General features: G+C 37.8%; 3 protein-coding genes across 16 annotated transcripts in view; 1 reads left to right on the top strand and 2 right to left on the bottom strand.

Moving 5' to 3' along the window:
- The window catches only part of LOC127508049 (uncharacterized), a 422,397-nt gene that overhangs the window by 92,309 nt on the left and 307,053 nt on the right, over nt 1–23,035 (bottom strand). The gene's annotated exons all lie outside the window — the stretch shown is intronic.
- Nucleotides 1–23,035, top strand: part of LOC127508059 (SLAM family member 5-like) — a 242,511-nt gene that overhangs the window by 1,241 nt on the left and 218,235 nt on the right. The window contains exons 1-6 of one of the 8 annotated variants that reach the window (XM_051885638.1): nt 1,340–2,193; nt 2,526–2,840; nt 8,134–8,415; nt 8,552–8,659; nt 9,376–9,440; nt 9,595–10,042. In XM_051885638.1, coding sequence (XP_051741598.1) covers nt 2,127–2,193; nt 2,526–2,840; nt 8,134–8,415; nt 8,552–8,659; nt 9,376–9,440; nt 9,595–9,648 — 891 coding nt within the window. In that variant the 5' untranslated portion in view covers nt 1,340–2,126 and the 3' untranslated portion in view covers nt 9,649–10,042. Of the gene's footprint in view, nt 1–1,339; nt 2,194–2,525; nt 2,841–2,995; nt 3,296–3,384; nt 4,741–6,125; nt 6,453–6,634; nt 6,947–8,133; nt 8,416–8,551; nt 8,660–9,375; nt 9,441–9,594; nt 10,043–23,035 lie in introns of those variants that run through there. The other 7 variants (XM_051885636.1, XM_051885643.1, XM_051885642.1 and 4 more) reach the window with 7 other exon arrangements.
- LOC127508071 (hepatocyte cell adhesion molecule-like) lies at nt 11,544–22,985 on the bottom strand. Its single transcript, XM_051885669.1, has 4 exons — nt 22,831–22,985; nt 22,330–22,644; nt 13,489–13,770; nt 11,544–12,815 (listed from the first exon to the last, which is right to left on the bottom strand). Exons 1-4 carry the CDS (start codon nt 22,877–22,879, stop codon nt 12,676–12,678), a joined length of 786 nt encoding a protein of 261 aa, XP_051741629.1. The 5' UTR covers nt 22,880–22,985; the 3' UTR covers nt 11,544–12,675.

The raw sequence follows: 23,035 nt of genomic DNA, 5'->3' as shown, positions 1-23,035 counted from the left end.
CAATCAGTTCATGAACTTCAACTTTCACAAAATTCTACACATTTCATCTTATCTCTATTACACCAGAATGCAACATCATTCTGAGTTGCAGTTTACACAACACTGGCATTTTTGCAAGCATATTTAGTATTACTCAAAAGTAGATAACACATCATAGCAATCATTAATATAAGGCAATAAATCAAACAAGTATCATAGTAAAGCAATCAGCAATAAATCAAACAAGTAAATATCTTATTTGAACAGGTAAATAGCAACTTCAACATCAAAATCCAAAACAATATATATATATTCATTGATGCTATACGTTGTGTGTGCCAGACAGACAGACTGATGTATGTAATAGTAAGACATAAAAGATTTGTAAAAAATTACAAAAAAGACAATAAAAAAATTAAAAGACAATAATCAGTCCCTATTTAAAGTAACATCTATTGATAGATCCTATCATTAATGCGGTTCCGTTTATAATTAAGAAAAGTGTCATGCATCCACACTCATTTAAATAGCTTACTTAAATAGCTTAATAGCTTAACTTAATCACGTGCGGCACCTCTCAGCCTATCGTGTAATGGCAGTGACATTAGTCGCAACGTTACCTAGTCTGCCTTCTCTTAAAAAATACATTATTTATCAAGCTAAAATCTACATATAGTTCCCAACGAAAGTATTGTTTAGTGTAAAACATGCTGAAGATTAGCAAACAGGCTGTCGATTAATTAAATGATTAGCTATTTCCCCACAAAAGCTGGTTAATCAGCATAGTGAAGCCTCTCATCCATTAACATCCATTCAAAAAACGGCCTCTGGTCTCCTTCCCTGCGTACCGCCGGGGGCGGAGTGTTAGCATTAGCCGTTACGCTTTTTTGGCTAAAGGTTGCAGGTTTGCCTTCCAGTGGCTTTGGTAGTAGCAGGTTGCAATGAACTCAAAGGCAGATAAATACACGTACAGGTCTCTGCAGGACATTAATGATTGATGGACGAGGCCATAATCAGAAGGGTGTTTTTGAGAGCGTTACCTGATTTGCCCACGTTAGAGTGGGGGTAAGTTTTAGGGGTGGGGTCGGGTGAAGGGGATCATTTTCATTGCATGATATATAAACACCCACCAGTTTGAAAACACCCACAAATACAGAAACGCCCACTTTTGTTCTGCATAGACCTCACGCTCGATAAATATACTTGTTCGAGATGCATCGGTGCTGCGCAGACCGATTGGCGAATGACATCAAAGTACCGCGAGAGCGATTCAAAATCATAAGGAGTTGTTTGCTCTCCAATCGCTCTCACGGTACTTTGATGTCATTCGCCGATCGGTCTGTGCAGCACCGATGCATCTCGAACAAGTATATTTTCTTTTTCTTTTAAGTGAAAATGGACATGAACATCTTTTTCATCCATTTTAGTTAGGCTAAATGAACACACGTATATTATAATTTAGAAAGATTTCGCTGTCAGACTGTTTGGAAATTCACACATGAACATAAAAACATGATATCACAGCTTATTCTGATGTTTTAGAAGAGAACAGAACTCAACTTTTTTTTTCTTTTTTTTTTTTTTTTATTAATATTAAACATTTGCTTACAAAGTACAAAAGTGAGAAATAAGCCAAGAGAAAAGAGCCAGGGGTTCAGGCATTACATCACATTGAAAATGAGAAAATAAAATAAATAAATAACAAAAATAAATAAATAAATAAATTAATAAATAAATGAGGAAATATCAATTAAACAGATCACATAAACATAATCCTCCCCACAAAACAAAATAAAGATTATACAAAGACACCAAAAAGTGAGCATACATTCAGAGTTTTAGTAGCCTTTTTGTTACAGGAGGTAGATAAGGATTTAATATAGATCTTAACATCTTCTTGAAAGTGACAAAACTGTTTAGACCAATGAGGATTAAGCTGTGTCGTCATCAAGTGGTTTCTCAAAGTAGAAGTTGATTCACTCCTCCACTTCACAACAGACCTGCAGCACCAGCTGTCCCTTCAGCTCTTCTGTCGCTGTTTACCAGATCTTCAACCTTTATCATCACATTTATGGCTTTTTGTGTTTAAATGTAGCTTTTAGGAACTTGGGAAATTAGGAACTTGTAATTGGAAACCGTTCACCGAAATGCCAAAAAATATAAATGACATGGACATGTTTATATTCGTCTGTTTGTGCTTATGGAGTCTGAATGGTAAGTATTTTATGGCTTTATTTCTGTATAAAGGCTATTATCATTTGTGCACATACATGTTAAATTTCAGTCATTTTTACTTTTTGTCATTGAACTCAATTATCTTTGTTCATGATGTTATTTTGTCATTTTTCTCATTCATTGACATCAAAGGTCTAATTTATTAGAAATTATTGAATTATACAATGAAATTAGTGAAGAGCGGTTCTGCAGATTTTTGTTTGTTTATTATATATATATATATATATATATATATATATTTTTTTTTTTTTTTTTTTTTTTTTTTTCAAATGAACAAAAACTCCAAATGTGGTGTTTGTGTTTGTGTTCAGGTGTGTTTGTTGCTGATGCAGTGAAGTCAGAGTCAGTGACTGAGGGAGAATCAGTCTCTCTGAACTCTAGTGTCACTCAAATACAGACACATGAAGACATCGAGTGGAAGTTTGGTGACTTTCTCATAGCTAGTGTAAAGAACAACAAGAGCAAGTCTTATGATGGAAGTGCTGCTGGGAGATTCAGAGGCAGACTGAAACTGGATCAGACTGGATCTCTGACCATCATCAACAGCAGAACCACAGACTCTGGACTTTATACAGTCTCCAGCAGCAGCAGAGACACGATCAACACGATCAATCTCACTGTCTATGGTGAGGAGAGAGTTACTGTCTGTTGACTAAATTCACCAAATAATGTTACTGAGAATATTATAAAATGATAGAGAATTCTGTGATGATGCTGATCATTTTATCCAAAAGATCACAGTAATTTCTACTGAATCTGATTTATTCTGTCATGTTTTCAGCTCGTCTGCCTGTTCCTGTCATCAGCAGTAACTCTTCACAAAATTCTTCATCATCATCATCATCATCATCATCATGTTCATTGGTGTGTTCAGCTGTGAATGTGAGTCATGTGACTCTCTCCTGGTTCAAAGGAAACAGTGTATTCTCCAGCATCAGAGTGTCTGATCTCAGCAGCCGGTCTGATCTTCTTCTCCATCTGGAGTGTGTGGATGATTCCTACAGCTGTGTGCTGAACAATCCCATCAGAAACCAGACTCAACACCTCAACAACACTCAACTCTGTCACACATGTGCTGCAGGTACTTCACTGATGATATTTGTATATGTACATTTTCACAAACTAAATGAACAATAATGATATTTTTATGTTGCTCATTTCTTTTCTCAGAGGACAGTATCCACTGTTGTGGCTTTACTGAAGCTGTGATCCGATTGGCTCTCTCTGCTCTGGTGGGCGTGGCTACTGTGGCTGTTCTGGTTTATGACATCAGATCCAGAAGTCTTCAACAGAAGAAGAGCGTCCAGAAATATCCAACAAACTCTGATTAATCAGATACTCAGGAAGGTAGAGATGTTCTTGAACCACTGTAGATGTAATATTACAAGACATATCATTTTAAAAATTATATATATATATATATATATATATATATTAGACTACATGCCATAATAAAGAGAAAACAAAAACTTGTTTAAAACTAAAACAATTTATTGTCATTAATTAGGCAATAAATAGTCTGGTAACACTTTACAATAAGGTTCATTAGTTAAACATTAGTTAATGTATTATCTAACATTTGTTACTGTATTTACTAATCTTCATTATCGTTAGTTAATGAAAATACAGCTGTTCATTGTTTGTTCATGTTAGTTCACAGTGCATTAACATGTTAACAAGATTTTAATAATGTATTAGTAAATGTTGAAATTAGCATTAACAAAGATTAATAAATGCTGTATAAGTGCAGATCATTATTAGTTCATGTTAACTAATGTAGTTAACTAATGTTAACTAATGAACCATATTGTAAAGTTACCAATAGTCTTTATTCACACATAATAACCAACAAATGTAATATTTTGTATGTCGTCCTCTGGCCTTGATAACAGCTTGTGTTCTTGCTGGTTTGTTTTTTTACACAGTCTCTGTTGTTATGGACTGTAATTGGACATCTGAATGATAAAAAAGTAATACAAATATAAAGTGATTTCCCACTCAACGATCTTGAAAACTGTTATCTAAATAAAAGCATTAATAAGATTATTACTTGTGTTTGCTGACAGATTGTTGGGGTTATGATATGTTTTTAAATTCCTTGATGTTTATTAGTTTATTGGAGTATGAGTGAATATAGTGATAAGTCTGTCTCCATTTCACTGTTATATTTATGACAACAGAAAATACCATGATATTGATCAAACTTTTGTTGTAAGCCATGATTAATGGTCAGCTTGTTTAATTTAATTTGTATTTTTTATATAGGTAAATGTAATGTTTTTTTCTTTCTTTCTTGTTTTTTATGCTGTGTCTCAGTCTTTAATCTCTCATGTGGTGATGTTTTTAGTGTGAACAGACAGACTTTAATAAGTGGAAATCATTTCCTTTGAATAGACAAGTGATTACTTATGTTCGTTAGATTATTTAGTTTTTAGTCAGGAGAGATTTTTTAATTGTTATTTTGGGTTAAGCGCACATTTTAAAGATTTGTTCTTGTGAAATAAAACAATAAATCATTTAAAAGTTTTTCAGGATCTGCATGTGTCTTAAATGTAGCAATAACTTGACAAGAAGAAAGAAGGATGATGGACGATTTGATGCCAGAACAGAGATGAGCAGAATTATATATAGCTGAACTATATATTATTTCCACAAACAAGTGTAAACTATTGCAAGTTATGTTTAAAGCTAATACAAAACTTGCCTTTGAAAAGTGGGGCATGGTTTAAGCATAAATCAAAGTATTTCTTCTTTCTGTTGGTAAAACATCCCACTACCCATTTTCCTGGAGTCTATGTAAGGTACACTACTGGTCAAAAGTTTTTGGACTTTAAGATTTTTTAATGTTTTGAAAGAAGTCTCTTCTGCTCATCAAAAAGACTTCATTTGTTTGATCCAAAATACAGTAAAAACAGTAATATTGTGAAATATTTTTACAAATTAAAAAAATATTTTATAAAGTAATTTATTCCCGTGATCAAAGCTGAATTTTCAACATCATTACTCCAGTCTTCAGTGTCACATGATCCTTCAGATGATGAATGAAGGTTCAAATGAACAGCATTTAACTGAAATAGAAAGCTTTTGTAACATTATAAATGTCTTTACTGTCACTTTTGATCAATTTAATGCATCCTTGCTGAATAAAAGTATTAATTTCTTTAATTTCTTTCCAAAAAAACAAACAAAAAAAACTCTCACTGACATCAAACTTTTGAACGGTAGTGTATAATGCTACAAAAGCTTTGTATTTCAGATAAATGCTGTTCATTTGAACTTTCTATTCAAATCCTGAAAAAAAAGTACACAACTGTTTTCAACATTGATAATAATCATAAATGTTTCTTGAGCAGCAAATCATCATATTAGAATGATTTCTGAAGGATCATGTGACACTGAAGAGTGGAGTAATGATGCTGAAAATTCAGCTTTGATCACAGGAATAAATTATATTTTACAATATATTACAATAGAAATTTACTTTAAATTGTAAAAATATTTCACAGTATTACTGTTTTCGCTGTATTTTGGATCAAATAAATGAAGCCTTGGTGAGCAGAAGAGACTTCTTTTAAAAACATTAAAAAATCTTACCGTCCAAAAACTTTTGACCAGCAGTGTCTTGGTGTGAGATGACTAACCACTGAGATAATGTTGATGAACTCATCAGCTCAGAATTGGATTTCACTAATATTTCAATATTTCATAACATGAAATTTTAGCAAACTTCAGAATTTTAAAAGCAATCTTTTAGAAAACTGAACTGGGAGGAATGGGAACATTAGTCAGTAGTAATTCTTCTTAAACTTCACCGTGTCTACACTGGATGTGACCAAAGACTTCAGAAGCCATTATAACCCGTGTGACTGTACACACTGGACACCGTTCTTCTTCTGCGTGCTCTAAACACTCACCATACTAACAGACATGAAAGTAGTAAAAGTTTTTACTCAAATAGGTCTATAGATGAAACCCGTATAAGTGAGAAGCCACAGGCTGTAGAGCCTCTGAAGGGAAGTGCTCTAGAGGAGCTTATCATTCACTCTGAGCTTCACTACAGACCGACAGCACTGTCCTCTCCTGATCTTCTGCCACTTTCTACCTTTATTAGATCATTTCTGCTGGGATTTACTTTTCTAATCTAGCAACTGTTTTCATTTGAAACCGTTAATCAAAATTCAAAAAGAAAATATTTGACATGTTTATATTCGTCTGTTTGTGCTTATGGAGTCTGACTGGTAAGTATTTTTATGGCTTCATTTCTGTGTTTATCATTATTTGCCCACAAACAAACCATTCTGTTATTATCCATCTTTCATTTTCATGTTTTATTAGACATTTGTTCATGATGTTATTTTTCTTATCCAATGATTTTCAAATGAACAAAAACTCCAAATGTGATGTTTGTGTGTGTGTTCAGGTGTGTTTGTTGCTGATGCAGTGAAGTCAGAGTCAGTGACTGAGGGAGAATCAGTCTCTCTGAACTCTAGTCTCACTCAAATACAGACACATGAAGAGATCGAGTGGAAGTTTGGTGACTTTCTCATAGCTAGTGTAAAGAACAACAAGAGCAAGTCTTATGATGGAAGTGCTGCTGGGAGTTTCAGAGACAGACTGAAACTGGATCAGACTGGATCTCTGACCATCATCAACAGCAGAACCACAGACTCTGGACTTTATACAGTCTCCAGCAGCAGAGACACGATCAACACGATCAATCTCACTGTCTATGGTGAGGAGAGGATTACTATCCTGTTTGGTGATTTGGGTGTTTCTTTAATGTTCAGTTCTGGCTATAGACTTCAAGAAAATAAGCATATTAATCATTTTAAACCTGAAATAACATTGCTGACTCCTTTGTTAAGGCTATAGCATTTATTCATATTATGCAGCTGAATAACTTTTATTCAATAGTCCTGCAAATTTAATTACAGCTTGATTGTAAATGAGGCATAATACAAATATTCTCAAATATCTGACTTAAAATTTTCATGGTTTATTCAAAAAATGACATCTCTTAATTAGTGTTGTAGTACTCGAGACTGGTCAGGTCTTAATACCATTTTTTAAAGGTCTCAATCTCATCTTGGTCTCAGACTAAAAGGACTCAGGATTTTATTTCAAATTGCCGTTGCATTGTCTGATTTCTTTCTTAACATCATTAATTTGAGTGGATGTAAAACTTCCTGCTTTAAATGCGATCAATAACTTATTTCTAATTTCATTTATTTTGTTACTGTTGTGCCGGGTCAGAAATCAACAAGGGACTGTGTCAAAAATGTCACCAAAATTAATACAAATGCCCACAAAATTCAAGATATGATTGAAAAAAGTACTTGTACTTGTATTTTTATTATAACAAATGATCGCCTATAATTCAGTAATATCACAAGAAAGAATGCTGTTTTCACAAATATGAGCACAATTGCAAATGTGATATTGTTTTTTTACAAATGCTCAATAAACAAAATTTTATTTTTAAAACATTAATCTCAACATTATTTATGCATTTGTAATTGTACAAATTCAGATAAAACTTCTGTTCTTCCTCTGTAAAGATGAATTTTGATGTTAGTGATTTCAGTTGATTGGTAACAGCTCTATATGTCTTATTATTCTAATTGTAATTATTGATTGAAAAAAGACATTTCTCAGGCAGTAAATGTGGATCTTTCAGATGAATATGAGGAGTGCTAGTCTGGTCTTAGTCTTGACTCGACTTGTTCTTGGTTTAGGTGGTCTTGACTACAACACTACTCTTAATTCATCTCCAACTTCTCAGTGCCACTGTTGTTTGCTTGCTGAACAAGTACGCTGTTCTTTCAATATCAGATTGTTTTTAAATGCTCTACTTTTCAGTCTTGGTTTCTCATCTAGTTCATTAATACACATTTATCTATATTCTCTCACATTTTCCAGCTCGTCTGCCTGTTCCTGTCATCACCAGAGACTGTTCTTCATCATCATCATCATCATGTTCATTGGTGTGTTCAGCTGTGAATGTGAGTCATGTGACTCTCTCCTGGTTCAAAGGAAACAGTGTATTGTCCAGCATCAGAGTGTCTGATCTCAGCATCAGTCTCTCTCTACCTCTGGAGGTGGAATATCAGGATAGAAACACCTACAGCTGTGTGATCAACAATCCCATCAGAAACCAGACCAGACATCTAGACATCACTGAACTCTGTCACACATGCGCAGGTACGACAGCGCTGATATATTTGTTCATTTGCTGAACTGATCTCTGAAGTTATGTAGTTCAGATATAATGTTTGTTGAAGGTTAGATTGACAGATTCATTCACTTTAACCCTTCATTGTGTCTACTCTGTATCAAGGCGAATCCTCGTTGATCATTGGACTGATCTCTGCTGCTGCTGCTGGATCTCTGTTGATTGTAGCTGCTGTCGGGATCTTCTGGATCTGCAGGAAAACACACCAAGAGGGCAAGTATTCCTACTGCTGAGATATCTGTACAAATACAAGTTTTTAAAGGAACAGTAAGTTTCACTGCTAGAAGTCATGACTGTATGAGATCATATGAATGTCTGTCGTCTGCTGAACACAAAAGAAGATATTTTGAAAAATGTTGGAAACCAAACAGTTGACAGTAGCTACTGACTTCCATAGTGTGGGGAAAAATACTGTAGAAGTCAATGAATGTTTGGTTACCCACAATCTTTAAAATATCTTCTTCTGTGTTCACCAGAAGAAGGAAATTCATACAAGCTTGGATCAACTTGAGGGTGAGCAAATACTGACAGAATGTATTTATTTATTTATTTATTTATTGGCTAAACTATGCCTTTAATGCGCTCTTGTGTGTAGGCTTAATTTCTGACGCATCTCATCCCAAACCTCCGTTACTAATTCCAACATGTCATTTAAGAGCTAGTAATGGAGTCATCGATGTGCAGACTAATTTGGTTTTTATACACCGTTATCATAGTAAATTGTTTTGTATTGTTTTTTGTTGTTGTTGTTGTTTTAAAAAAAAACATAAAAAAACATTATTCCTTAGTAAAACCATGGCTCATACTTTACACTTCAACCAATCAGAATCAAGCATCCCACAGCCCTGTATTATAATATTAAAATAATGAAAATCAGTGCTGCAGAAAAAGCAACAATAATTCTTTATTTGTCATTTTTGTTGAAGCAGTTCAGAGCGGTGAAGAAATCACATACGCTGATCCCACATTCTACAAACGAAGAGCACAGAAATCGGTAGGAACTTTATTTCTGTATGTGTGTGTGTTATTTCAGCTAAAAGTCTGATCTGACATAGATGTGTATTTGTGTGTATAAGTTAAAAATAAAGTTAAATATAAATGATAAATGGTCAGTATTGTTCTTGATAACTACATCTGTTTTCTTACAGAGAGCTCAAGAGGAGGAGGATGTGGTGTACGCAGGAGTCGTCATGCGACACTAATAGAAATGTGCTCCTGTTGAAGGGCTGTTAAAAGGGAAATGACTGGTTTTATTCCAGGGCTCTGAGCAGTGCTTTTGTTGTGTGTATGTTTGTAGATTGTTCTGCTATAGAAATGTGTTCAGACAGTTTTGTATTTCTCTGCTGGAGCCTGTATGAACCTGATTGAGCTTCACCTCAGTGAAGATGTTATTTCACAGCTCTCTCACTGTGATATTTTAAAGTGTAAAATGTTTATATTCAGTAATTTATTTCAAAATCTTCATATTTTATTGCTTTGAGACTTATACCCCTTTACTCCCATTTTGTAGTTTATTGCTCATTTTGCTGTTTGATATTTTGTTGTAAATACAAAATAAATATATACATAAACAATAATATAAATAATTTCCACAGATATCCTTTCTATATTTATTATTATGTACTATATTTCAAAATAACATCTTTTGTCTGGTCACATTACATTCTGTATTTACTTACAACTATTTTTAACAGACACTTTTATTCAGAAAATAAAATCTTCTATGCCATTCATTGAGATAAAATAAGTTAAAGTTAAGAACTGACTTTAATCAATGAACATCTGAAGAAAGTCTGTTGTCTGTTGAAATTAAAAACTAAGAAGAAATATAGCTGCAAGCAGCAATTGGATCAAATGTTTTCTTTAACAAGCATGTAACCACTTAGATCATAAAAGGAAAAGATTGTTTACAGCCAACGCAAGCAATTTACTAGGAAATATATAGGCTATTTAACATTTATGGAGGTTGAGCCAAAAACCTAGTACAAGTTTGTGAAAGATGTTTTTTTAAATAATCTCTAATATTTAATGAATTATTTGATTGACAGCGGCGGCAGAGGCAAAGATGCTCAGAATGAGGAGTTCTATGTGGTATGAATGTTGTGAGCTTGTGTGAAAAATTATGTGATAAACAATCCCTTAAGCATCTAAAAAACATGAAGATGGCATGAAACATGAAATTTAGCCAGTATGATCAAGTATGAATCTGTCTTGAGCCAAGAATTTCAACGACATAAGACACCTGAGCCTGCAACTTTAGGAGTTATGAGCAATTTTGATCCCTGCCTGATCACTTTTAGGGGAGAATGCTGATCCTCGGAAATTTGAACAATTACAATAGTACAGACTAATGTGCTAATGTTCTAAAAATTAACTGACCACAGTCACTCTTACGCCTGGTTTCACAAAGAGCTTAAGCTCATCCTAGACTAAAATGCATGTTTGAGCTGTTTTAACCGAAAGCAACTTGCACTGACATATTTTGAAATATACCAGAACCATTGTTTTGTCTCATTTTGTCTGTTTTTTTTCTAGGGTATGTTTATAAAAGCTACTTAAATACCCTAATTGAAATAAGGCTTAATCCTGGCTTAACCTAAGCACTGTTTGTGAAACCGGGCCATAAAGTTGCAAAGATAGCTTAAGTAAACATTAGTCTGTTGACTCTGTTCTTCAGCTTATTTTCCACTGTTTATATTCACTCATTGTCCTTCAGCTGATCATTGTTTAGTTCAGTCAGTGTTACTCTGAATCCCTCAAACAATGAAACTGCAGAGTTTAGTTCCACTCAAACACTTGCCTAGAGGTTTCTAGTGTCTGAAATACTTGATTAGCTGGTACCAGTTTAAATCTGAACTGGATTTGAGCAGTGGACCTCCAGCAACAAGTTTGGACACCCCTTGTTTAGAGACACTTTAATGATTAACACGCTACAGTTTAATGCTCTTCTGATCAAATAAACATTGATAATCATTCTTTCACCACACCGAAACTCTCAGGAGCTAAAAGTGTCAAAAGCTGCAGTTACTTCTGCTTTTATGCATGTGAATGTGTGAGAGAGAGATGAAGTGTGAAAACCAGAGCAGAAACTGACCAGTGCATGGGAAATTTTGTTTTTAATACTGAACAATTACATTTAAATTTGCTTCTTTTAAACATTTTTGAAGATTATAGAACTATGAAATATGAGTGTGACAGGGTCTAAACCATCATCTGTGCTTGTGTTGTTCTGCCAAAAATGTGATGAATCAATATGGCTCTCTCAGACAGTGAGTCTCTCATACAGACCTTGATGTAGCGCCTACTAGTGACTGAACATAGTAAACAACACATTATTTTATGTGATCACAGCCTGATCCTAGTCTTGATATCAACAAACTTTATTTTCTGTCTCAGCAGGTAATTTTCCTTACTGTGATTAAATGTTTTTAATATTTATCATAGTGAAGGTTATGTGTATTCATGGAATGGTTTCCTCTTAACATTTTGCTTTATAATACAAGAACTTTTTTTTAAATTTTGAGGATTTTCACAGTAGGCCTCTTTGTATTTTTAGTAGATCCTATTGCTGGTAGATGTTGTAACTACAGGTCTGGAAACACAAGACATCCTCATTTTCTGAAGACCAGACCAGTGACTGATACTTCTTTTGATGTTTTCAGGATGATGTTGTCATCTGTCCATCTGTCTGTCTGTCTATCTATCTATCTATCTATCTATCTATCTATCTATCTATCTATCATATATCTGTCTGTCTGTCTGTCTGTCTGTCTATCTATCTCTCTCTCTATCTATCTATCATATATCTGTCTGTCCGTCTGTCTGTCTATCTATCTATCTATCTATCTATCTATCTATCTATCTATCTATCATATATCTGTCTGTCTGTCTGTCTGTCTGTCTGTCTATCTATCTCTCTCTCTATCTATCTATCATATATCTGTCTGTCCGTCTGTCTGTCTATCTATCTATCTATCTATCTATCTATCTATCTATCTATCATATATCTGTCTGTCTGTCTATCTATCATATATCTGTCTGTCTGTCTGTCTGTCTATCTATCTATCTCTCTATCTATCATATATCTGTCTGTCTGTCTGTCTATCTATCTATCTATCTATCTATGAATGCTATTAACTCAAAAGATGTCTTATAATATAATGTAATATCGCTTGTCATTCAGAATCATCTCCATCTTCCTGAGTATCTGATTAATCAGAGTTTGATGGTTATTTCTGGACGCTCTTCTTCTGTTGAAGACTTCTGGATCTGATGTCATAAACCAGAACAACCACAGTAGCCACGCCCACCAGAGCAGAGAGAGCCAATCGGATCACAGCTTCAGTAAAACCACAACAGTGGATACGGTCTTGTGAGAAAAGAAATGAGCAATGTTAAAATAGAAATATTGTTTAGTTTGTGGGAATATATATATATATATATATATATATATATACATACACTGCCCTCCAAAAGTTTGAAACACCCCTGGCAAAGTGTGGTTTTGGACGATATCAGCATAAAGCCTAATCATTTTTTGGTGCAAATACATTACAGTAACTTGACATTATCATTGAAGACCAACAATAATAATTTTCATTTTAATTACATAATAAATATACATGTACATATATAATATACATATACATGTCAAAGTCAGACATGCCCCTTTGCCAGCTGTGATGCCTGGTTACTGGTTTAAACTTGGCCCAGGTTTGTAAAAGATTTTTGGGTCAGCACACCTTAATAGCTTCAACAATTGATCGCCAATTAACTTTAGAATACAATGAACCTATTAGAACCCAGTTTAGGTCAGATCGCTGCTAATGGTGGATATTTTGATGAATTGAACATTTATTTTTTTTCTATGTATAAACTGTTTATATAATAAAATATGTTTTCGTAGTTTGTGTTGTCCCTTATCAGTGCAAAATTATCACAAATTAAAAAGGATTCGTGCCAATATTGTCCAAAACCCCACTTTTCTAGGGTGTTTCCAAACTTTTGGAGAGCAGTATATATATATATATATATATTTATACCTGCACATGTGTGACAGAGTTGACTGATGTCCAGATGTCTGGTCTGATGGCTGATGGGATTGTTGATCACACAGCTGTAGGTGTTTCTATCCAGATATTCCACCTCCAGAGGTAGAGAGAGACTGATGCTCAGATCAGACACACTGATGCTGGACAATGAACTGTTTCCTTTGAACCAGGAGAGAGTCACATGACTCACATTCACAGCTGAACACACCAATGAACATGATGATGATGATGATGAAGAACAGTCTCTGCTGATGACAGGAACAGGCAGACGAGCTGGAAAATATTGGAGAATAAATTTAATTGAGTATTTAAAATAGCTGTGATTTGTCAGGGCATTGATATTTCTTGATTTAAAGAAACCATATTTATAAGTGCCATCCTTTTGATTGCATTTTGACTGAAGTGAAATAACTGAACCTAAACACAGGAGACTGATAAAAATGACCATTTTATGAGAAAATTTCAGATGGCACCTAGAGGCTTTTGCATCTGAAGTCTTCAAATGTTGTTTATTATCATACTTAAAATAATGTTTTTTTATAACCAAAATAAAAGGGATCATAAAAAAATTCCATGGTATTTTTTTTTATTTAGTACTGTCTTGAATAAGATAGTTTACATAAAAAATGTTTACGTAGACATAATATAAATAATAGCTGAATTTAAAAAAATGACATTGTTCAAGTGGTTATTAATACTGTGTCATTACTGCAAAAAAAATGTGTTGGATTTACTTAAAATGTATATGCACCATTTTTGCATCACACTTTTTAAGTAAATCCAACTTGAAGCAATTTTTTGTAAAACTAACAAGAAAACCTGTTATAGGTACTTAAATATATTTGTTTACTCAACATTTTTTACTTAAAAACACCAGTTCAAACTACCAATTAATAGCAAGTTGTGTTAACTTAACATTTAAGCTTATTTACATAAAAAAAGACAGTTAATTGAGTTGAAACAAGTTAAAAATTTAATTTAAAACTTACTGTACTGCTCCAGAACATTAAATGTCTTAGAATAAGCACAAAACATACAATTTGCACAAAACAAAGAAATTTACTTAATTTTTGGACAACATTTCAACAAAAGGTTTAAACACAATTAGTACAGAAATGAAGCATTTTAGGTTCCCTTTCAGTCGGTCACGTTCGATGTACGTCAGTAGTGACCGATGAATTGGGATATCGCCAGAGAGCCCTATCAGCTTCGAGTGAACTAAAACAAGCCAATGGAATTGGCGTGCGATATTTGCATAATGCGCACCGCCTCCGCCAGGTGGTATAAATAGGAAGCAGATGCAATCGCACTCTGTCTTTCGCTTCGGAGCCAACCTGTGTGTTCCTGCTATTAGACTGAGAGTGACTTCTCAAGCTTTTGAAGAGCTTTTGTTCTACAGTGCTGGCGTTATGGCATCGTACAGCGAGGCCGTGAGCTTTCCCAGAGTGAGCTTCTCGAGCTGTTATACAGCTCTCAACTGCTGTTTTCACAGCATTATTTGCCCTGTTTGGTTTGCGATTTGGGCCGGATCCTCTGTGTCTGTGACTCAGGGAGTGAAAAGTGTACCTGCAGTCACATCGCGGCTGTTCCCTGTGTGCTTCGGCACAAAGAACAAGAGCTTCTAAAAGAGCTTCACAGACAGACACTGCGTCTTTTTCAAGACGTCATTCTGTCTGTGCGTTTCTGGAGGCGGTCGTTTCCTATCCTCACTGACGGCCACAATCACTTTCTCTCATGTCTGCTTAGTGTGCTGAGACTGTGTTTGTGGGTGGTTCATATTCTCTTGTGAGAGCATGCCCACGTCGGCAAGTTGTTCGTCTTGCCTTTCTCGTAAGGGCTTGAGCACTCAGCGTGCCATGTGCCGTCGAGCTGCCGGCTGTTCGGCGCTCTAGATGCGTGGTCGAGACTCGAGCGCCTCAAATGAGATGGAGTCCCCTCACCTATTCCGAGATTTAGTTTCTTTTTCTGAATCAGAAAAGTACTACTTTTGGTGAATAAGCCAGGGTGACCAGAGGATCACAGTGGGGCAATACCCACCGAGCCAATCTCCATGGGCCCCCCACTCCTCTAGTGCATTGCAAACATGTTGTGACTGTGTTTGTGGGTGGTTTATGTTTAGTAACAACATGGCCACGTCGGCGCTCAGCGCGCCGTGTGTCATCCAGTCAGACAGCCACGTTCACTGTCTCCCATACACGCTGCCACCTTGCAGAGTCTGACCCCACTTCGGGCCGCTATGCCGTCTGAGTGGGGTCCCTGCACTCTACCTCACTGCCCCATGCCTGGTACGTCTGTGGTGCATTTGTTCCCGCTGGCTCGGTGTCTGGAAGCCTAATAAAACCAGCCCGTCCTGCTGGCTCATTCGTGCCATCAGACTCGGCTATGCGATTCAGTTCGCCCGGCGTCCCCCAGTGTTCAGGGGTGTCCATTACACTTGTGTGTCCCTGGACAATGCACCTGTTCTCCGGGCGGAGATTGCTGTCCTCTTGGCGAAGGATGCAATCAAGCTGGTCCCTCCAGCTGCTATGGAGTCAGGGGTTACAGCCCCTACTTCATTGTACCCAAGAAGGGTGGTGGGCTACGGCCAATCCTGGATCTGCATGTCCTGAATCGGTCCCTTCACAGGCTGCTGTTCAAGATGCTTACGCAGAAGTGCATTTTCAAATGCATCCGTCCCCAGGATTGGTTTGCAGCGATCAACCTGAAGGACACGTACTTTCTCGATTCTGCCTCGACACAGACCCTTTCTACGGTTTGCGTTCGAGGGTCGGGCATATCAGTACAAGGTCCTAGCCTTCGGGCTGGCCCTGTCGCCCCGCATCTTTACAAAGGTTGCGGAGGCGGCCATTGTTCCGCTCAAGGAACAGGGCGTTTGCATTCTCAACTACCTTGACGACTGGCTCATTCTGGCCAGCTCGCGAGAGCAGTTGTGCGAACACAGGGACATGGTGTTAGCTCACCTCAGCCGGTTGGGTCTTCGGGTCAACTGGGACAAGAGCAAACTCTCCCCCGGGCAGAGGATCTCTTATCTCGGTATGGAACTCACCGAGGAGTGCGTCCAGTCGGTGTTGACCTGCCTGAGTATGCTCAAGCGCAGGACAGCGGCCCCACTGAAACTCTTTCAGAGGCTCCTGGGGCATATGGCATCCGCAGCCGCAGTCACGCTGCTCGGATTGCTTCATATGAAGCCGCTTCAACACTGGCTCCACGGCTGGGTCCCGAGATGGGTGTGGCAGCTTGGCACGTTCTGTGTCCCCGTGACACCGAACTGCCGTCACACTCTCACCGAGTGGTCAGACTCAGTACGTCTTGCACTGAGCCGCTTCTAGGAGCTGTTGACAGACAAGCAGGTACTGGTCCGCTCGGACAGCACTGCGGCCATTGCGTACATCAACCATCAGGGTGGTCTACGCTCCCGCCGCATGTCGCAACTCGCCCGCCATCTCTTGCTATGGAGTCAGAAGCATCTGAGGTCGCTTCGTGCCATTCATGTCCCAGGCGTGCTCAACCGTGCAGCCGACGAGCTCTCACGGCAGCCTCCGCTTCCGGGCGAATGGAGACTCGATCCCCAGGTGGTCCAGCTGATCTGGCAGCACTTCGGCGAGGCACAGATAGATCTGTTCACCTCCCCGGAGACTGCCCACTGCCAGTGGTTCTATTCCCTGACCGGCGGCACGCTTGGCATGGACGCCCTGGCACACAGCTGGCCCCCGGGTCTATGCAAATATGTGTTTCCCCCAGTGAGCCTTCTCGCACAACTCCTGTGCAAAGTCAGGGAGGACGAGGAGCAGGTCTTGCTAGTGGCTCCGTATTGGCCAACTTGGACCTGGTTTTCGGATTTGATGCTCCTCGCGACAGCACCTCCCTGGCCAATTCCTCTGAGGAAGGACCTTCTGACTCAGAGACGGGGCACCCTCTGGCACCCGCGTCCCGACCTGTGGAAACTAAAACGTGTGGTCCCTGGACGGGACGCGGAGGTTCTAAGTGATCTCCCCAAGTCGGTTGTAGACACTATCACTTCCGCTAGAGCTCCTTCCACGAGGAGCCTCTATGCGTTGAAGTGGAACCTGTTCGTTGAATGGTGCTCCTCTCACCGAGAGGACCCCCGATCATGCTCAATCAGATCTGTGCTCTCCTTCCTGCAAGATGGCTTGGAGCGAAGGCTGTCTCCCTCCACTCTCAAAGTGTATGTTGCCACTATTGCCGCACATCACGACGCAGTCGATGGTAAGTCTTTGGGGAAGCACGTTCTGATCGTCAAGTTCCTGAGGGGGGCGAGGAGACTAATCCACCTCACCCTCCCTCCATACCCTCTTGGGATCTCAACCTGGTACTTACATCTCTCCGGGGTCATCCCTTCGAGCCTTTACAATCAGTTGAGTTAAAAGTACTGTCCCTTAAGACCGTCCTCCTGGTTGCATTGGCCTCGCTCAAGAGGGTAGGGGACCTGCACACATTTTCGGTCGACGAATCGTGCCTGGAATTCGGGCCCGGTGACTCTCACGTTATCCCGAGACCTCGGCCTGGATACGTGCCCAAGGTTCCAAGATCAGGTAGTGAACCTGAAAGTGCTGCCTTCGGAGGAGGCAGATCCAGCCCTACCTTTGCTCTGTCCCGTCTGCGCCTGTACGTGGACAGAACGCGAAGTTTCAGGACCTCAGATCAGCTCTTTGTCTGTTACGGAGGCCAGCAGAAGGGAAAGGCTGTCTCCAAGCAGAGGATGGCCCACTGGATAGGGTTGCGGGCTAGGCGACACCTAACATGTTCGCTAGATTCTATAGCCTTCGTGTAGAACCAGTATCTTCCCATGTACTCGCTTCCAGCAGCCGGTAGATGCGAAGAACCCGTTCTAAGTGTCGGCTTGCAATGCCATTCCCACCCTCTGGGCCGGATACGGGCATCCTTTACTCCAGTCGAGTTCCCCGCTTGGCAAACCCTGTCGAGTTCCTCTGCCTCCCCTTGCAGCTCGGACATTGCGGAGTGTCTGATGCCAGGCCAAACGTCCGTCACCGACATTGATGTTTGGCTGGGTGCCATATGTTGTGACCCCTCCATGTGAGTGGTCCCATATGTGTATTGTCCACGGGCAACTCCCCACGGTGAGCCCGTGTTTTTCCCTTAGCAGAGCCAGCTCTGCCGTCACCTGTCAGATGAGTCTCCCCCTATGCTTAGGCTGGAGCTATCCTAGGGACTCCATATGCGTACTGCCCACGGCCAGTCCATATGTGTATCTCCATGTAAATTCCTCCCCTGCATGGTAGGTAGTGGTCTCTGCAGTGTCCCCTATGGGTTCACTTCCCCAGTGTTGTCTAAATCTCCTGTAGTGGGTCTTGCGGAACAGCAGTAGACTCTCTCAGTGTAAGCTCGCCCCCTTCTCCGCCCCACTGGTGCGGCGGGTGGCTAGAGCTTGCACTGGGCGCTGGAAGGGGTCTGTAACTGTGGCGTTTTATTTGGGATCCCAATTCGTCGGTCACTATTGACGTACGTCGAACGTGACCAACTGAAAGGGAACGTCTCGGTTATGTCCCTACTTCAGGGAATGGAGACGCACGTCCCATCGCCACAGTTCCTGTGGCCTCGCTGTAGTGCGGACACCAGTTGCCTCCTCAGCGAAAAACAGAGTGCGATTGCATCTGCTTCCTATTTATTCCACCTGACGGAGGCGGTGCGCATTATGCAAATATCGCACGCCAATTCCATTGGCTTGTTTTAGTTCACTTGAAGCTGATAGGGCTCTCTGGCGATATCCCAATTCGTCGGTCACTACTGACATGCATCTCCGTTCCCTCCTTCAGGGAACGAGGGTTACATACGTAACCGAGACGTTTTTTGACAGAGATTGCAATACTACTCAGGAAACAACTACAACTTATATCATCTGAAATCAAAAATCATGACTGTAGCGCTTCTGAATAAAAAATGTGACAATTTGACAAAAAGAAAGTTCCCGTCATCCATGAATCCACCTTCGTGATCAGTGTGTGTGCTGTTCCAGTTCCTCAAGGTCACCATGACCATCCTAAAGTAAAGCATAGCAAATGTGTATTTACTTGCATTACTTTGCAGTTTCAGATTGTTTTAAAATGGGAAAAATATAATGAATTTATATAACACAAAATGAGATAGAATATTTTGAAATAAGAAGAAAACACCTTTATATTTAATAAATAAATGTTGTTTCATTTCTGTTTTATTTGGGTGAAATTGATTTACTGTTATCATTAAGCTGATTATTGAGGTTTAAAGTAAGGATGTTAATTTACACAAATTCCCATGATCGATCATCATTTAAATGAATGATCAATTAATCATTAACCTTGAAACTGCAGGATGTGTCTACTGCAGTGGTATATATAGACCGGCATGACAGGGAGTGCCTCAAAACACCAGCTCCCTTACCAGAAGTATTTTTTCTTTTTACTCTAAATAACAGGCTAGCAAGATTGTAAAATTAATCAATGTGATTTATGCTAATTTGCAAATAGTTTGTTTTGTTATTATAAGTGTTCTTTTCCTCACAAATGTGGATATTACATATTACAGAAAATTTGGAGAATACAAAAAAAGTGTATTTTTAAAATTGTCAATCTTCCTGCCATCTTCAGTATTAAAACTCATGCATTCCGGTGGCAATTTATTCACAGTGAAGGAGCGAGTTTTGTGGGAACATGTGCGCTGCTCACCCGGTCAGTCGCATGATTGTCTGCTGTAAATGAAATTACATATCCTTGGAATAATGAGAATAATATAATATGTAGTGTAATAATATTCTATTTATTATTTAAATATTTAAATCTCCTGTTTAAAAAAATATGCACTATAGCTGAAATGGTTTTCTGTATTGCATTTTATCTCAAAATGATGCATGTCATTTTAAAAACAGGGAAATTAGTGGGAATAAATTAACGCAGCCTCTTATTTCCATGATCTAAGCATAAAGCTGCTTGGTTTATATTTTTTAATGCATGCAATTCTACATAATAAATATTTTAAAATGGTATTGCACACCTGTTGCTGCCAGAATAATGGCCCATTTTAAATGTTATATGCTTTGTTTCTCTTTCTAATTTTGATCTTAACATGAAACTGTGAAAAAAGGTAATTCTGACTTTTTTCCTCACAACTGTGAGATTTAAACTCACAATTGCATTTTATAAAGTCAGAATTAGAAGATTTAATCACAGTTACAAGTTATAAAGTCAGAATTGCGTGATAAAAACTCTGACTTTTAGAAATTCTGAAAAATCTTTTTTGGAATTGCGAGTTTATATCTCACAATTCTGACTTATTTTCTCGCATTTCTGACTTTTTTCTGGAAAATTACGAGTTTTTATCATAATTCTGTTATTTTTTCTCACAATTCTAACTTTTTTTTGCAATTCTGACTTTTTTTCTGTAAAATTGTGAATTTATATCTCACAATTCTGCCTTTTTTCCTCGAAAAGTTTTTATCCTTAGAATTATGACTTTTCTCAATATTGCAAGTTTATATCACATTTCTGAATTTACAACTCGTAATTTCAACTTTATATCACGCAATTCTGAGAAAAAAAGTCAGAATTGTGAGATAAAAACTTGCAATTACCATGTTTTTGTGTTACATTCTTATTAGTATTTCAAAGTATTCTAAAAAATTAAGTTACAAAACTTGGGTAATCTAACGAAATACTTTACAAATTACTTTTTAAAGCATGTATTTTGTGATCTGTAGTGAAATACATTTTAAAAGTAATCTTCCCAACCCTGGTTAGTTTTTATCTAATGCAATCTTCATGAATACATGCAAACACTATGTATTAAAAGCAAGCACTCAACAATCTGTTCGATGGAAGCGCGCACATCTATAAAATATACTTTTGTGCAAACTGGTTTCTTGATTCATGTGCAATAAACTTACATGTACACTTAATCTAAATATAAAGCTAGTTGCAAAGCATTTATAAATAACACGTTTTTGATTGTTGAAGAAATCATAGCTCAAAATAATTAACAAATCCCCATGAATACAAAAATAAATAAACAACTGGACGTTAGACGACACACTCATATTTTATTTCGTTAATATAAAAATAAGCTTTAGCTTACCTCCTTTCACCATCTTCACCACATCACGCTTCAGAAAATGTTGTGTTGTGCTTCCAGTTAAGGAATACATCCCTCTAACAAATAAATGTGTTTTAATTAATGTTTAAAAAGTCAAAATGTAATGTTTTACTTTGTTAATATAAAAATAAGCTTTAGCTTACCTCCTTTCATCATCGTCACCACATCACGCCTCAGAAAACGTATTGTGCTTCCGGTTTAGAAGCGCACTAACACAAACATTTGTTTATGAGTGTTTAAAAAGTCAAGCTCTAATATTTTACTTATTTTCTTTAAAGACAGCTTGACACAGTTCACCACATCACTTCAAAATGGCTCCAGCTTCGCTCACTGGCTGGATATAAGATTTGCATATCATACAGCTTACAAATATGTCAATTTTTAAGTTAGATTTACTTAATTTTAACCGAGTTGTAATGCTATTGATGTTACTTACGCTTTTTCATTTACTTTATGTATACGCTTATGTTCACCTTTTAGTGTACATTTTTCTGTTGCACACACTAGAATATGTTAAGTAGAGCTTGAAAAGTTATGAATGTATATATATTTTTTAGTTTAATGTATTTATCTTTATAAGTAATGGATGTTGAGCCAAGAATCATTGATCCATGGGTGTTTGTTTTTTTGTTTTGTTTTTTGATAATAAAAATAACATGCATTTTGTTTCTGCAAGGTGTATGTAAACATGATCAGGACTGTATATAAAATAAGTAATTCTCTCCTCACCATAGACAGTGAGATTGATCGTGTTGATCGTGTCTCTGCTGCTGCTGGAGACTGTATAAAGTCCAGAGTCTGTGGTTCTGCTGTTGATGATGGTCAGAGATCCAGTCTGATCCAGTTTCAGTCTGTCTCTGAATCTCCCAGCAGCACTTCCATCATAAGACTTGCTCTTGTTGTTCTTTACACTAGCTATGAGAAAGTCACCAAACTTCCACTCGATCTCTTCATGTGTCTGTATTTGAGTGAGACTAGAGTTCAGAGAGACTGATTCTCCCTCAGTCACTGACTCTGACTTCACTGCATCAGCAACAAACACACCTGAACACAAACACAAACACCACATTTGGAGTTTTTGTCCTCTTCATTTTTCACAGAAGTATTTCTGAAGGTTTAGTCTGATAAAACTTGACAATATTAGAGGAAAAATGAATGATGGAGACAATAAAAATCAGAATGGCTTGTATGTGGAGAAATGATAATATAAAGAGAACTAGAAATACTTACCAGTCAGACTCCAGGAGAACAACCAGAAGAAAATGAATGTATCAAACATTTTTTTAACAGTTTCAGAAATGTTATAATAATCAAGTCCTGCACTCTTGAAAATGTCGATTGTTCTGCCAGTGTGTAATGAAGGTTTTTAGAGGAACACTGCAGTTAAACTCGTCCAGTAGCTCCTCCCACACATTCCAATCATATTATTAGAAAT

The sequence above is a fragment of the Ctenopharyngodon idella genome, chromosome 3 (assembly GCF_019924925.1).
Source record: "Ctenopharyngodon idella isolate HZGC_01 chromosome 3, HZGC01, whole genome shotgun sequence".
Classification (NCBI taxonomy): Eukaryota; Metazoa; Chordata; class Actinopteri; order Cypriniformes; family Xenocyprididae; genus Ctenopharyngodon; species Ctenopharyngodon idella.
This window is presented reverse-complemented; position numbering and strand designations above follow the sequence as displayed.